The 16,652-nt window shown below is 39.9% G+C and overlaps 1 protein-coding gene across 1 annotated transcript in view; it reads left to right on the top strand.

The window, feature by feature from the left end:
* Positions 1-2,437: 2,437 nt before the first annotated feature.
* The window catches only part of apoba (apolipoprotein Ba), a 49,695-nt gene continuing 35,480 nt past the window's right edge, over positions 2,438-16,652 (top strand). The window contains exons 1-12 of the mRNA XM_061744444.1: positions 2,438-2,534; positions 3,059-3,094; positions 6,144-6,256; positions 6,341-6,486; positions 8,694-8,838; positions 8,928-9,080; positions 11,863-11,987; positions 12,814-12,890; positions 12,987-13,443; positions 13,572-13,716; positions 13,808-13,954; positions 14,118-14,329. Coding sequence (XP_061600428.1) covers positions 2,477-2,534; positions 3,059-3,094; positions 6,144-6,256; positions 6,341-6,486; positions 8,694-8,838; positions 8,928-9,080; positions 11,863-11,987; positions 12,814-12,890; positions 12,987-13,443; positions 13,572-13,716; positions 13,808-13,954; positions 14,118-14,329 — 1,814 coding nt within the window. The 5' untranslated portion in view covers positions 2,438-2,476. The remainder of the gene's footprint in view (positions 2,535-3,058; positions 3,095-6,143; positions 6,257-6,340; positions 6,487-8,693; positions 8,839-8,927; positions 9,081-11,862; positions 11,988-12,813; positions 12,891-12,986; positions 13,444-13,571; positions 13,717-13,807; positions 13,955-14,117; positions 14,330-16,652) is intronic.

Genomic DNA, 16,652 nt, shown 5'->3' with positions numbered 1-16,652 from the left:
TCAGCATCTACTGGATCTACATGTAGCGCTTATTTTCCTCCTGGAAACTCATTCCCAGCTTCCCTCCCTCATCTAGTGCATAGTTTTTAAGTCTGTGTCTGGGGGTGAGTCTCATTGTCTTGGCTTCCATCTCCTCCTGTGGCCAGTTCGTTACACCAACAGGGTATCTGATTACTCTGTGCTTGTTGAGGGTTTCTCTCATACCGGCATTCAGGACTTTCATTAAGGCTGCAAAGCTTCCTATCTCCTCTAGAGAATGCTGTTGAGTTAAAAAATACAATTAAGTATTAAAGCGTTCACATTTAGCACACAGGTTACTTATAATTTGATGGTATTTTACATGTGTAACTTAAGTGCACAAATGAGCTGCTGGAGCAGTGCATCCTCTCTGTGTGGACAAAGGCTGGCTGCTGTACTGATCAGTGACTCCTGACTCATTTCTCATGGGAGGCAACTGTTGCAAAGACGGACAATATGACCCATTTAATAGGTAAAATAAAAGTCAGATAGCAAACTAGGTGTTACATGCATTGTTTGATTTTGGTCGTCCACTTATAGGAAGAGGAGCCAGAACTAAACGGTCTTGATTTCTAAACAATTTGTCTTATTATGGAGATCTTCAGTTCAACTACCTTAGATTGCATGTCCTCAGAGATCTGAGCAAGATATGGTTCACATCAGCTTCTGATAAGCAGGAAAATTCAAATGTGTGGGTGTCTTTTATCACCTAAAAGACATTTCATTAACTGCTCCAAGTGTGCAAACTCTTTATCATAATTATCTGTCACAGAATTAGTCTGTGGGTTCACCTACATTTTCCTCCTCTACTGTCGCTGTTTAATGGTTGTATCTTCGGTAAAGACACTTTTGATCACTGACTCAAATTAGATGACACCCTCAGCTGACAGAAAGCAGCATTTGCCTGTAATTCTTTAGTTATTATCAAACGGTTATTAAGTCACTACAGAAAGGATGCATTTTATTTTGATCGAGTGAATCGGTCACTCTCACTCATTGTCCATCTTCACACACATTGATTCTAATATTCCAGGATTTATGCACAACAACATACAACCATGTACGCAAAAATATGATAAACATTAGCTGATGCAATTGGGTTTTAGTATTAGGTAAATAAAAACAACATAATACTGTTTTTATTGTGACTTTATCTATTTATCAAAATGAAGAGGGGAGAGGGGAAAATGGGGGAGGGAAAAAAACCAGTAAACAAACACATTTTAGTTATACGAAGGTTGGCGTACGCAGGGTTCATCCACCCTGTATGTCCCACTTTCTTTCTTTCTTTCTCCTATGGCTGGCCCTGTCTGTGTGTGTGTGTGTGTTTGTGTATTGTGAAATGTGTATGCATGTGTATGTATATGCATTGGGGCAAAAACGTATTTAGTCAGACACCAGTTGTGCAAGTTGTCCCACTTACAAAGATAAGAGAGGCCTGTAATTTTAATCACAGGTATATCTCAACTATGAGAGACAAAATTAAAAAGAAAATCACATTGTCTGATTTTTAAATAATGTATTTGCAAATTAAAGTGGAAAATAAGCATTTGGTCAATAACAAAAGTTAATCTCAATACTTTGGTATATACCTTTGTTGGCAATGACAGAGGTTAAACATTTCTGTAAGTCTTCACAAGGTTTTCACACACTGTTGCTGGTATTTTGGTCCGTTCCTCCATGCAGATCTCCTCTAGAGCAGTGATGTTTTGGGGCGGTCGCTGGGAAACACAGACTTTCAACTCCCTCCGAAGGTTTTCTATGGGGTTGAGATCTGGAGACTGGCTAGGCCACTCCAGGACCTTGAAATGTTTCTTACGAAGCCACTGCTTCGTTGCCTGGGCGATGTGTTTGGATCATTGTCATGCTGAAAGATCCAGCCACGTTTCATCTCCAATGCCTTTGCTGACGGAAGGAGGTTTTCACTCAAAATCTCACGATACATGGCTCCATTCATTCTTTCCCTTACACGGATCAGTCATCCTGGTCCCTTTGCAGAAAAACATCCCCAAAGCATGATGTTTCCACCCCCGTGCTTCACAGAAGGGATGGTGTTCTTTGGATGCAACTCAGCTTTCTTTCTCCTCCAAACACGACAAATTGTGTTTCTACCAAAAAGTTTATTTTGGTTTCATCTGACTGTATAGCATTCTCCCAATCCTCTTCTGCATCATCCAAATGCTCTCTAGCAAACTTCAGACGAGCCTGGAGATGTACTGGCTTCAGCAGGGGGACAATGGCATGGCCAAAAAAGTCCATCTACAGTCGTCTGCACATCACTGTCAGCTACTTGCTCAACAAAAACCTTTGGTCCAAGTCAGAGATTGGACTTTGAAGTGTGTGATGTCACTGCAGCTCAGCAAATCACAGGAGAGAGACTTTATAAAAGACCTGACGGAGGTTTTCCAGAGGTGGTCCAGAGGTGTTTGAGGTGTGCGTTTACACTTCTCCTCCACCCATGATGGGTTACAGCCGGCTGAGTCTGTTACTGCTGCTGAGCTGCTGCACCGCTGCACGTGAGTCCAAACCATTTCATTCAGAACTCCTTCTTATAAAACACTTTTCTCTGGTGATTTAGACGATAAATCACCCGAAAGAAATTCCATCTAATCTGACTAATAAAATTGATTATCTTTTGGTATGTGTCAATGATCAATGATAAAATATGCAGTGAGAAAACAGGATGTGATCTCTATTGCTGATTTGTTTCCATTTGAAATCTGTCCTTGGTGATGTTTGAGGCCGCTGATGTTTTTCATGCTGGTCTATTGCTGCAAACAAAAAAAAAGAATTCAATTCCTAGCAACTGGATAAAACTTTAATTTATTAATATAACATTCATGTAAAGTTTTCTTACATATTGTTTCCGCCTCCAAATAAAACGTAGAATTATCTGTTTTCCTCTTATTGCAAATAAGCTCAAAATAGTTTTTCAGTTTCAAGCTTTATGCTTTATCATTACTCATTACTATCTCTTCAGTGTTTATTTATGATTTTCTGACCCTCATTTTCAAATACACTGCTTTTTTTTGTCTTCCAGAAGATATTTATAATCAGCCAAGCCAAGTGTGTCCATGTAAGTTCCACCTACTTTTGACTTGTTTTCACCACTTGTTTGTAGAAAACAGTGTAGATCATTTGAAAAGTAGGTCTTGTGTACTTTGGAAGAGCTGAGTTTGCATGAGCGGTGATAGCTGATGCAAACAGATACACTGACCTGCTGACAGATCAATGCTGTACCAAAGTACAATTGTGTTAAATGTATTCATACTGAATTTAATTTAGCCCTTGCAAAATGAGAGCCTGTTTTAGAAACGTGTGGAGGATGATTACATTTTAAACAGGAGCCTGAGAGCGAGGGCTGGAGATGAGAAGGTTTAAATACTCTTTACACACCTCTGTAAATTACTGAAAGTGCCCAATTTTAGACACAAGTTTTAAACTTGATGTAGAAAAAAAAACCTTTATTACTTAAGGGGGACCTATTATGGCATCTAGTACCTATTTTAAACAGGCCTTGCATGTCTTAAAAACAAGCTTTTGATTGTTTTTGCTAAATAACTTAGAAATTCCGCCTCTGAGCCATGTCTGCATCATCTCAGTCTCTAACATCATTATCTATGAGGGATTCTGAGTGGGCGGGGCTATGATAATGAGGCTCTGTGCTGATTGGCTGCCTGAATGACGCGATACACCGCTACGCAAAAATGGCGGAAGCTCTGGCACGCAGAGTTGTTGTTGTTGTTCCGGCCAGAGTTAGTTGTGGGCGTGGTTTCACACATCAGAGGCCAACCGATGCAAATTGCAGTTTGGTTACGTAACGACGGGAGCAGAATCTGAACGGCTCGTAGATCCACATCACACTGGATGGATCATCTGGGCGGCTGTACAGACACTGCAGAATTTGGTTGATTTCCTTATTCTCTGTGTTGGCAGGCTGAGGGGAAACCACTTTATATATGTTAAAGCAAGAAAAAACGTGTTTTTCACAATAGGTCCCCTTTAAGATAATGTTAAGAGTCTGTCAGTGTCAGGGTTTTTGGTGTCTAAATGAACCAAATTCAAGCAAAGAAGAAGAAAAAGACAATGGCTTAACAGGGAAATGAGTAACCCCATAAAACTCAAACAACTAGCACATTGGGATAGACCAGGAAAACGGGAAGCATGACCGTAGGGTCTAATGAGAGAACTGGATACATTTCCGTGGGTCCGCCGAATCCTGGTTAATCCAAAAGTGGGCAGGACAAACATCCTCCAAATATCCTCCAGGTTGGACGGTTATCTGTTCAATGAACCTTCACTACCAGTGACCCCTAGTTGGCTAATTGAGGGTCTGAGGGAGGGTGATGGAAGGACAGAAAGGGCCAGTCCCAATACACCCCCTACTTTCTACCACTAGCCCTAAAAATGAGTAGGGCCCTTGTAATCTTCCCTAGGGATTGGGACACCACTTGCTACGTCACTGCGTGGTTTACGTTCGGGTACGTAAGCGACTGCGTAGTTACGTTTGCACATACGTCACACCATATCAGGAATCCCAGAGCTAAAAGCTGTTTTAATTTCCGCTGTAGCGCTGTTAATATGCCACTTTATTAAGTTTTAATATTTTTTCAGGCGTAAAAGTAACCGTTAAGATCCCCAACCTGGGCTCAGTTTATCCAAATAACGCCTGTTAAGAAATTTGCTCCGATGTATTCGGGGGATGAGAAAAGCTGCCGGCTCGGGAGCTGATTTATGATTCCGCGTTAAATCGTCGCAGAGCCTACGGCGTAGGGTACGGCGCGCGTCGCCGCGTAACCTACGCCGTAGGTGCGTGTAACGTGTAACGCAGAACCATAAATCAGCCTTTATTCTGGCGAGGTTTGAAAAGACTTCGCAACAACGGGCAAGCGAGTGATTATGTACATTCACTGAGTGAATATTATGAAAGTAAAATATATATTTCTCGCTAGAAATGTAATCAAAACGCATTTTTATGCAGAAACTAAATCAAAATATTGATTTTATTCACTAAAAATCTGAAATGTTTGCCATGGTTTTTGTTTGATTTAGTCTGCAAATGATGACGTAAAGCATTCTGGGAAATTTTTCTGGCCCTCGGTCGCGAAGTCAGTATCTGAAATCCCTCGCTCTGAAGGGCTAGATTCATACACACTACCCTCGTTATCCCCACTACCCCTAGTTGCAAAGAGGAATTGGGACACCACTACCCTCACGGGAACGCGCAAAATTTAGGGGAAGGGCTGAAAAGTAGGACTAGGGGGGGGATTGGGACTGGGCCTAAGAAGGAATGTAGAGTTAAACTTGTTAGCTTCGAATAGTTTAGCATGAGCTAAGCTATGCTAAAATAGTTACCTTACAGTGACTGAGGTAAGGTGGGCATGTATAAACCAGTTCCTGAGCTTGTTTGCTCTGCCCCTTTACCCGTTTTTGAATTACCAGGCATTGGATGGAGTCAGTTCCTGCCAATATGGTCTGTGAAGAAACCCCCCAAAAAAGGTTAAACCAACTCCTCAGAAAACCCATATGTGATGCCACTGGGGTTTGTCAAGGTCTCTTCAACTTCCCTTCGGGGACAAATACAGTATTTTTGAATTGAATTAAATGAATACAGCCTGTGGTTTAAAACTAAGACTCCACAGATCGTAGCAGCCAAGAAGAAGGAAGAACAAAAACAACTTCCCTTTCTACGGCCCTGCTCTGAATCGGCTTTTACCTTTGGTGTTTCCTGTCATGGTAAATGATAAATGGTAAAAGTTCACTAGATTCATGCAGGGGATTCATAGTGAACACAATGAGGAAGTCAGCTGATATCAACAAACCCAAAACAGTTATAATTGAAAGGAACCAATACGTTTAGTGGTATTTATGTCAAATACAACCAGTTTGTACCAAAATGGTCAATTTGGGATGCTTCTGCTGTAATTTTGCGTATTATTTTGATAGAAAATTAATTTAAAATGCTTTTTGTAGTTACTTAGGTATACATATTTAAACTGGATACGTCGTTCAAAAACCACATTTTTACCAATGAAGTTAGTGTTGGGCTGAATCATGTGATCAGCTTTTGGAACTTTGTACATAAAGAAACTGTCTATAAAACCTTGTGTTTTTTAAAACAATAGTGGCCTCCAGACTCAAAGCATTCAAGAAGTATGTGTACCAGTACACGGCAGAGAGCCAGAACGGCGTGGTCGGCACCGCCAGCCTCCGAAACGGCCCCAGAGTCTCCTGTCAGGTGAGAAGTGTTTGAACTGATAAGAGCGTTGTTATCTGAGCTCCGTCTCTCCGCTGACCACTGTCTACTCTCACATGTGTGCAGGTAGAGGTTGATGTCCCCGACCTGTGCAGCTTTAGCGTCCACACCAGGGACTGCGCCCTCAGCGAGGTGTCCGTCATGGATCCCCAGGGACAGCCGGTGTTCAGTCCCGCGGCTGGCTCCGAGCCCTTCAGGGCCAGCATGGAGAAGTTAGTGCAAAAAAAGTCCTCATGTGATCCTACCAGTAGCAGATGGGGGTGGGAGCAGAGTGTGGGGTGTAAGAGTACAATGTACAACCCCAGTTCCAAAAAGGTTTGGGTACTGTTTCAAATATTTTAATTCACAGGAGAACATACAGGACTGTCTCAGAAAATTAGAATATTGTGATTTTCTGTAATGCAATTTCAAAAACAAAAAAATGAATCCAGAATGTATGACATTTTTTTTTTAATTGCATTACAGAAAATAAAGAACTTTATCACAATATTCTAATTTTCTGAGACAGTCCTGTACAGTATAGTACGGATGAGTATTAAGGCCATGCAGGAGAAAAAATATTTGAGAGGGGAAGATTTTTTTTTATTGTGCACTTCAAGAAAAAAGTCGAAATGTCGAGAAAAAAGTTGAAATGTCGAGATAATGTTGAAATACAATTTCAAGAATAAAGTCAACATTTCGTGAATAAAGTCGTAATTTCGAAATGTCTCCTCTGACTTACATACTAACTTACATACTTGGAGTGGAAAGTTAAGGGTACATTTCTGAAGTTATGCAACTGCATATGTGTGATATGTTTTTCAAATCAATATCGTAAAGCCAATTCTTGTATTCTGAACCTTGTTGTTCAACTTTATTCACGAAATTTTGACTTTTTTCTCGACATTTTGACTTTTTCCCGAAGTGCATAATGAAAAAAAAATCTTCCTCCTCTAAAATATTATTTTTATTTTTCTCCTGCCTGGCCCTTTTCCGTAGTATAGAGCACATCAAATATTTAAACTGAGGAAAATATAGCTTGTTTTCAATTTGATGGCGCCAACATACGTATCAGAGCAACGACAATGTGCCTATGATTGTCAAAACAATTGAGACAGGAGCAACAAAAGACTGGAAGAGTTGCTAACAAGAGACACCTGGAGGAACATCTAACACTAGTTAGGTTCATCGTCCACAGGTCAGACAGTCTCTCAGAAGTAAAGGTAAAAAGAGTTTTGAAACAGTTTCAGACTAATGTTCCTCAGCGTAAAATTGAGAAAAGTTTTATTATCTCATCATCTGTATAATCATAATAGTATCAACAGGTTATAAGCATCTGGAGATTTCTCTGTGCACCAGTTAAGTAGACAGGGTCAATTTTCACAAAATCAGAACCCCGAAGGCATTTTGCGAATATATACTAGTTGTCTCATGTTTCTGATCAGCCGTTCTGAGAAGTGTGAGAAAAGCTAAGCTTGGGGGGTGGGGTGATATTGGGGATGGCAAAGGTTCCATTCCAGCACATTTGATACATTTGACCTCAAAACAAAATACAAAGTAAGTCAAAGTAGCCTAATAATAATAATAATAATAATAACTGAGTAATTATTCATAGTTAAAAACAACTATTTTTGCAATATCTAAGCAGTTTTCTTCACATTACATCTCAAATCTGAATATTGCATCGAATTGCCCATGTAGGAAAACTTACAAAAGTACATTTAATTCATGTTTGTACCTTGTTTAGTCAAAAAGATATACTGAAAAATTGATTTCAGCCTGGCAGTGGCGGCCATGTTGGATTTCTCAATTTTGAGGCATTTTGGGACATTTTTGAGCCTCATATACAGAAGATTTGAATTCAGCACCAAGAAATGTTGTATATTATAAATATTCATAAAATGCCTTCAGCACTTTAAATAAGCACATTTTCAGAAATTCTGCCTAAACTAAAAAGGCTGAAAATCACTTATGTGTCAGCGATGTTCAGGCCAACAGACACCACTGCAATAAAAACAGACACGATTCTGTGATGGAAATCACTGCATGAACTCTTCCAAAGCTTTCTATCGAAGAACAGGTTTTTGCATGTTGGTAGTATTTCCTCCCATTGACGAAATATTCACTTGGCAGGTATTGCAAGTAGCCCATGTTTTCTTTTATACTGAAATGTAACCAGACTTTCAAGTGTTTGTATCGCTTGGTCAATTCAAAGTTAATTCACATTTTCGGATCACGAGTCGTGGAAAATGAAGAGGTATGGATGAAATAAAAGAAGTTCCAGAATTGATCCCTTTCTGAGCATTGCCGCAGGCCAGGGGCACAAAAGAAGACGTATCATATTCAGTTGTGACACAAAAACTTTCACTAACACATTCAAAGCCCACAGTTGAGTGTGTTGACTGCAAAATATCACAAAGTGTTGTTTTTTTTTACCCAGGAACCCTTTGAATTTCTTAGTGGATAGCGACAATCATGTGCATCTTTTCCCTGAAACGGACGAGCCGGTGAACATCCTCAACATCAAGAGAGGGATCATTTCTGCTCTGCTGGTGCCACATCTGGAGGAGGGACCGAACCTTGTGGTTGGTAACCTAACAGGACAGATGTAGAGCAAATAATATGTCAGACAAATATATGTGCTTTGCTTTAGAGCTGAATGTCTTTTTTTCAGAACTCTGTGCATGGCCACTGCATGACAGAATATTTGGTGAATATAAGGCAAGACATCGCCACGGATGTGACGCTTTCCAGAGATCTGTCCCAGTGTGACCACTCTTATGGCAGAGATCTGACCAGCAGCCCACTGGCTCTCCTCCAAAAACTGGTGGGTTCCATGTTTCACTAGTTCTCATTTTCAGCAGCTGACAATTTGATGAAATCCACACTGGTGGAACCACCTGAATATTGCTATCAGAGTTGTGGTGTCCCTCTCTGTTTCCAAGAAGCTCTTGAAGACACATCTTTTCCATTTTCATCTTATTTCCTACTGGCGACCTGTCCAGGGTGTAACCCCTGCCTCTCGCATGAAATTATCTGGGATAGACTCCAGCAGACCCCCGTGACCCTGCAAAGGATAAAGCGGGTATAGAACATGGATGGATGGATAGATCTTATTTCCTTTTGTCTAACAGAACTAATAGAATTTAACCCCAATCTGCCTCATATGTCTCTGTTCAAGGTGATTCTCTAGATCAGCGGTCAGCAACCCAAAATGTTGAAAGAGCCTTATTGGACCAAAAACACAAAAAACAAATACGTCTGGAGCCTCAAAAAATGAAAAGTCTTGTATAAGCCTTAGAATGAAGGCAACACATGCTGCATGTTTCTATATTAGTTATAACTGGGGGAAGATTATTTTTTTTAATTATGCACTTCGAGAAAAAAGTCGAAATGTCGAGAGAAAAAAGTCGAAAAGTCGAGAAAAAAGTCGAAATGTTGAGAAAAAAAGTTGAAATGTCGAGAAAAAAGTTGAAATGTCAAGATTAATGTTTAAGTACAATCTTGAGAAAAAAGTCGAAATGTTGAGAAAAAAGTCAAAATTTTGAGAAAAAAGTCAAAATGTTGAGATTAAAAAGGAAAGGAAAAAGGAAGAAAAAAACAGAAAAAAAGGAAAAAAAGAAGAAAAAAAAGGAAAAAAGACGAAAAAGAAGGAAAAAAGAGAAAAAAGGGAAAGAAAAAAAGAAGAAAAAACGGGAAAAAAAGAAGAAAAAAAGGAAAAAAAAAGGTTTTTTACATTTTTGAAAAAGCTCCAGGAGCCACTAGGGCGGCGCTAAAGAGCTGCATGCGGCTCTAGAGCTGCGGGTTGCCGACCCCCGCCCAAATGTATTTTTGTTTGCCGTTTGTGCTCACACTTTTAAAAATCATATTTTTCCTTTAGAAGTTACACTTTTGGCATTCTGCTAGTTTTCCTGTACCTTTTGCCTTGAATGCATTCCCTTTCTTCTAAGTTTAGATAAAAGTTTGCTGAATAGATAAAGTAAAGACAGTCATAAAAGGCAAATCAAGTTATTTTGGAATAGTGCAGTGGTTGGGCTGCATCAGTCTCTAGCTTTGTCATGTACCAAAGTGTCCCTGGGCCTGACACGGAACCCCAAGTTGCCCAGAATAATGCTGGTCCCAAGCCTGAATAAATGGCTAATTTACCAATAATAAATCAATATGTGGAACATGATGATCCACTGCATCGACTGCCACAAAGGAAAAGATTCCCTCTGCTTTGCTGGAGTCGCAAAAGCTTGGGGGATGCTATGAAATGGATTTTGGGAAAAGAAAAATGTTCTTTTGTCACCGTTGTGTCAAGTTTTGTCTTGACTTCCCATAATCCTGTCTGGCCTGATCGTTTGCACCTGTGTAGGTCAATGCATATCTTGTCTTGTCTTTCCCTTGCTCCCTGCTGGTCTGTACTGTGCTCTTCTGTCACGTGTCATGTCATGTTTTTTGATTTTTTGGGAAGTTTAGGCACTCTGCTCAGCAGTGCTTTAAGTTTAAAATAAATCACGTTTTTTGGACCCGCATCTGGGTCTTACTCTTCTTGCACTCTCTGACATCTTTAGATTCAATGTATTTAACCCTCGCAAGGCACTAACTTACTTGCCGTAAAGCACTTTGGTTGGCCATAGGCTTTTATATGTGCTATGTAAATAAAGCTGTCATTGATGTTGGCCCAGAGCAAAGGACCTCTGTTCCTTAGGGCTTGCCTATCCCTTAGTTATGTTATGTTATGTTATGAATTTTTATTTTGGCTTGTACACACTTTTTTACAAAACTAGATGAAAAGGTAAAAAAAACAAACATTTCTTTTGCCGAAAAGGTGTAGGCTGAAGCCGTAGCTTATAGTGCCTACCCTTTTTTCTTATGATCAGTTTAAATATGAGACATTAACTTTTACTCCGTGGAAACAAACAATACATAAAAAAGACAAAAATAAGTAAGACAAAATATAAAATTGACGTTTCACATTCTAGAATGTTTTTGATAATATACTTTATAATTATAGTGTTTTATATTTATTTACAGTATTTTCTTTAAACATTTCTTTAAACTTGAAGATAGAACTGCACATTTTTAGGTTGTTATTACAACTATTCCATATTTCTCCAGCCTTAATTGATGTACATCTCTTTTTAATATTAGTTCTTGCTGTAGTCATCTCAAACATGAGTTTCCCCCTCAGGTCATAGCGGGTTTCTTTTATTTGGAACAAATCCTGAATGTAGTTTGGAAGCAGTTTCTGCTGGGCTTTAAAGGCAAATAAAACAGTTTTCTGCTCTACTATATCATGGAATTTTAAAGTATTATATTTAATAAAGAGATTATTTGTTGGTTTATAATAGTCAGATCTATTAATTATCCTTAACACTCTTTTCTGTAACAGGAAAATAGGGTTTGTATTTGTTTTATAGGTGTTACCCCAAACCTCCACACAGTAAGTCATGTATGGAACTATGAGTGAGTTATACATCAAAAGTGCCTTGCAAGTGGTTAATTTATTAATAGAAAATGTTCTCTCACTACTCTCAATCAGGCAACTGTGAAGAGTCCTGAATGAAATTCAAGGTTCTTGTAAAATAAAAACATCCATCCACACTGTAACTTTTTGTTCCCAGAATAATCCCTTGTCCAAACTCATCGAAAGCACTCAGAGCTGCAACTACCAGTTTGATAATAAGCAAAGGCACATCACCACAGCAACCTGCACGGAAAGACACATCTACCTGCCCTTCTCCCATGGGTGAGTCCGTCAGATCTTCTGTTGGTGTGTCATGTTCGGCAGAGGTGTCTTCAGTATTCACATTCATTACTCAGGTAGAAGTATAGATACTAGAGTTTAAAAATACTCCTGTAGAAGTTGAAGTATCAACTCAAGCTTTTTACTCAAGTAAAAGTATAAAAGTACTGGTTTCAAAACTACTTAAAGTATAAAAGTAAAAGTAATGTAAGGGAGAAAAAAGCCATTATGGACAAAAGCCATTTAAAATTAATGCATCTTAGTATAATGCAAATATATTAAAGAACCATATATGTGTACTATTGAGCATTAACATGTGTTTCAGAGAGCAGGAGATATGATGACTAGTTGCCTATAAGTATTGTAATGGTGCAAAAAGTCAAACTTCAGAGGCATGTTATCATTTATCCTAACCTTTATTGGAATGTACATCCAAGTTTAGTTGCAGGAATCTGAGGGAACGGATGTAAGAACAAAACTGGACAAGAACATCTGAAACAACCACAACCAAATTCACTCTATCCAGATGGCGCAATTAACTGGATAGTTTTTGTTTAAAGGCCGAAATGAAATAGAGTAACGAGGCTGTTTTTAAAATGTAAGGGGTAAAAAGTACAGATAATTGTGTGAAAATGTAAGGAGTAAAAGTAAAAAGTCGTCTGAAAAATAATTACTCAAGTGAAGTATAGATAACCAAAATTTCTACTTAAGTAAGGTAACAGAGTATTTGTACTTCGTTACTTGACACCTCTGGGTGAGTGCGTCAGATCTTCTGGTGGTGTGTCATGTTCGGGCAGCATTAAGTCTCATATTCTGATCCGCCTCTCAGAGAGAATGGAATGTCATCCGTGGTGCGCCAGGATCTGAGCTTCCAGAGCGTGAAAAGGAGCAGCAGAAACCTTTTTTGTGAGTTCATATTTTAGAAGCTACCATGTTTGGTCTTAGTGTGCACCTGGAGATCTGTCCTAACATCTATGATCAATGAAACATGTTGGAGCACAGCTGTGGACCCCGGCCAGGCCAAACCTTTTCACTTTGAAGACCCGGACGACAAAGCTCCGGTGCAGACGAAGGATGCTGTTCTGAACACCCTCCAGGAGCTGGTGGCTTTGGGGGGCACAGACCAGGGCCAGAAGAGGACCAGTCTCTTCCATCAGCTGGTGTCCGGCATGCGAGTCCTGAGGAACGAGACGCTCAGCCAGACGGTGGCTGAGATGGCGGACGTGTCCAAGTGGCTCACCTTCCAGGCCCTGGTCCAGTGTGGAACTCCAGAGTGCACCAGCGCCATCATGCAGATGATCTGGACCATCGACGGGCTGGGGCTGGAGGTGGACGCTCTGGTCTACGGGCTGAGTCTGCAGGCTGATCCTGACGCTGCACGGGTGCAGGACATGCTCAGCATGGCTCAGTATAAACAGAGCAAGGCCATCATGTACGCTCTCGCAAACACAGTCAAAAAGTGAGTAAAGAAGAGGGAGCGGTTGGTCGTAAAGCGCTCAGGTGACCACGAGACAATGAATACCTTCTACAGTAGATTTTAAACTGAAACTCTAACCTCAAATTGTATCATCCGGCTCTTTGGAACAGGTTTCACAAGGGAACGGTGACTCCGGTGGTCACGGAGGTGTCAGAGTTCATGAAGACGCTCTTGAATGACTGCTCAAACGAAGTCCAAGAAACCGACTCTGACTCTCCTCCAGATCCTAAGGAGGTCTCCTTCCTCGTACTGAAGGTACTGAAAGTCATACAAACTGGTCAATGAGCTTTGGCGTCACGGATGTTTCCACTTTTTCCACCTAAATGAATGTGTTTTGAATCTCCAGGTCATTGGTGTCATGGGTCAGGCCATGCAGGACGTCAGCCCCAGCCTCATCTCCTCCATCCTGCGATGTGTCCAGAAAACTGACATCCCATTATTAAATCACAAGGCAGCAATACAAGCTTTCAGGTTGATGGACATCAACGATGAGGTGGACAATCATCACACTCTTGCTCAATAATCTGCACTTTTAACAGTTAAACATCAAAGAACCAGCTGACATATTCCAAATGTCTCACATAGATATGGTTGAATTTACTGACTGGATGCTGGTGTTGTTACGGCTCAGTGACTTGTCCCTCGATTGTCCACAGATCAGGAGCGCTCTCATGGAAGTGTATCAGGACACTGTGAGCCCTGTTGAGAAACGTGTGGCAGCTTATTTGATTCTGATGAAAAACCCCGACCGGGACTTTGTGAGAAACATCATCCCTGGTCTGTTGAGCGAGAGAGAAGAGCAGCTGAAGAGCTTTGTGATCTCCCACCTGAACAACATCCGCAACTCTGACGAGGCACGGATGCAACAGTAAGTAACTGCACTGATACAAATATTGTGCTTGATCTACTTAAAAAAATTAAGGCAACTTTTTGCATGAGATTATTATGTAGATCAAGAAAGACTAGTTTTTGTATAAACTCCTTAATTTTTTGTATGTAAATAATACATTTTGCAAGTACAGTCAACTTAATTGTGTTAAGTTTACTTTATTTATCAAAATTAAGTTGACTTTACTTGCAAATGAATTTTGTACATACTAAAAATGTAGTAGTTTATACAAAGACTAGTCTTTCTTGATCTACATAAAAATCTCATGTGAAAAAGTCGCCTTAATTCTTTTAAAGTAGATCAAGGAATATATTTTTTACTGTGGTTGTTCTACTTAGAGGAGCTTGAGGCCGGATTGAGGCAGAATTTATGAAAAAAATTCGTATATGTTTTAAGTTTTCTAGTAATAATGTCAGATGAAGCGTTCCAAACCCAAAAGAATGAGCCCTCTACCGTATCTCTCCGTTGCCTTGAACAGGCTGTGTGCTGCAAAATGTGCTGCAATTCTGGGCCCGAATTTCCCGCACTGGGCTGCGGATGTGACGTCACATGACGCTGCATGCGCATTCTCCCCCTTCTCCCGTGCCGGCTTCACTGTTGGCTGCAGTACCCCCGACGGCCGTCGTGGTGAAGGGTGGCGCTAGAGAGTCTCATTTCTTAAAAGGAGCCTCAAGCTCCTTTAAACAAATAAAGCAAGTTTCATCTAAACGTTGGTCAATCTGCCCAATAGATTAAAACTGTTAAAGGAAAGGTAAATAGAACAAGATCATTGCTTGTTGTTTGTGTGTAAATGAAAAGATTGCCTGGGACAACATAAATACTGCTTGTTAAGGAAAAAATGCACAATGTCTTGTTTTTTGAACAAATGCAGATTAAGTTCAAAACTAGATGTATTCATGTAAAGCAACACACTTCATTTTTAATTGTTAATGTCACAGATTTAAATATGTTATATTTACATGCACTTAGATTTACTTTTTTCAGTGTGTCCACAATGTGAAACCTAACGGCCACACCGCCGCTTAGCTTAGTTCAGCTGAAGGTTAGAGTTTAACATGAAATGTTTCTCAATAAGCGTAATTGACAGTTCTTATATTCCTGTGAAACTTCCTCAGTCTCCAGTTCATAGTCTGTATCTAGACCAGCTCTGTCAAAATCGCTGGATGTGTTCTATCTCTGCCCACCTTATTGATGGAGACTTGAGATGCTAAAAAGTAAGCATTTGGCATCAACAAGCAGAAGAAAAAGTGGAAGAGAAAGGAGTAAATAAAGGGGTTGTCATGCAGGAGTAATGTCATTCTAACATCATATCTGTGGTTAAGTTATCAAGATAGAGGCTACAGTATCTGGAAATGTTCTCCACTGAACTTTATATTCAGTTCAGTCAAAGTTTAATTATACCCGCCAAATCACAACAACCGTCTTCTCAAGAAACTTCAAGAATACAATTCTGTGCATGTAATCCATTAAAAACACATCACATAAAGTAACGCTTTTACCAGAAAAGTCAACAGTCTTTTCTGAGTCGTATGAATGTTGAGAGTGTTTATTTTATATTTTATATTATATTAAATTTGGTGTGAATAGGTGTTAGTCTGGTAGCTGAGCTGTGACCACAGACGGTTACTGGAAACACCCTTGTGACATCACTGACAGGTTTCCTGAGGAGCAGTTCTGAAGCCTTTTCTTTGAACAGCATGGCATTATATTCCAAACAATAGAACAAATAGTCCCAGGTGGCTGGAACACGCCCACGTGACGTCAGTCAAAGTTAGCTGTGGCTCCCTGTTCTTCCAGCTGACCCTTACCCGAGGGGCTGTGGAGCTGTGCAGGGAATGTTATGGTCGTACTTGCCAAGAGTGACTTACCAAGTACACAAATCCACACCTGGCAAACTGGGAATTGAGAAACAACTCGTGTTAAACAGCCATGTGATGTAAGAAAGTTGACCTGTGGTTTTACATGCAGCTGAGTTATCTTCGTTTTAATCGTGTCTGCAAAGACATGTCCTATCAACCTCTATAGGTCTGGCTTAGATACTCCTTTTTTTGTTCTCTTTATTCCACAACAACCACAAGAGTTAAACATGTTGATCCTTGAAGATTTTGGTTCACATTTCAATAACATAACACTTTAGACTGAATTCATCTGCATCTTTTATTCATGTATATTCTACTGTAAAAATGGCTTTTATTTTGCTTCATCGTGAAAGTATTTTGGTCTTTTTAGACAGTTGGCTAGTCTTAAATTATTACATTACAAGGTCAGCTAAAAGACCTCGCCAGGTCTTGAAACGAAGTTG

Source organism: Cololabis saira, chromosome 16, assembly GCF_033807715.1.
Source record: "Cololabis saira isolate AMF1-May2022 chromosome 16, fColSai1.1, whole genome shotgun sequence".
NCBI classification, from domain to species: Eukaryota; Metazoa; Chordata; class Actinopteri; order Beloniformes; family Belonidae; genus Cololabis; species Cololabis saira.
Note: the sequence above shows the minus strand (reverse complement) of the source record. Positions and strands in the feature narration are given on the sequence as shown.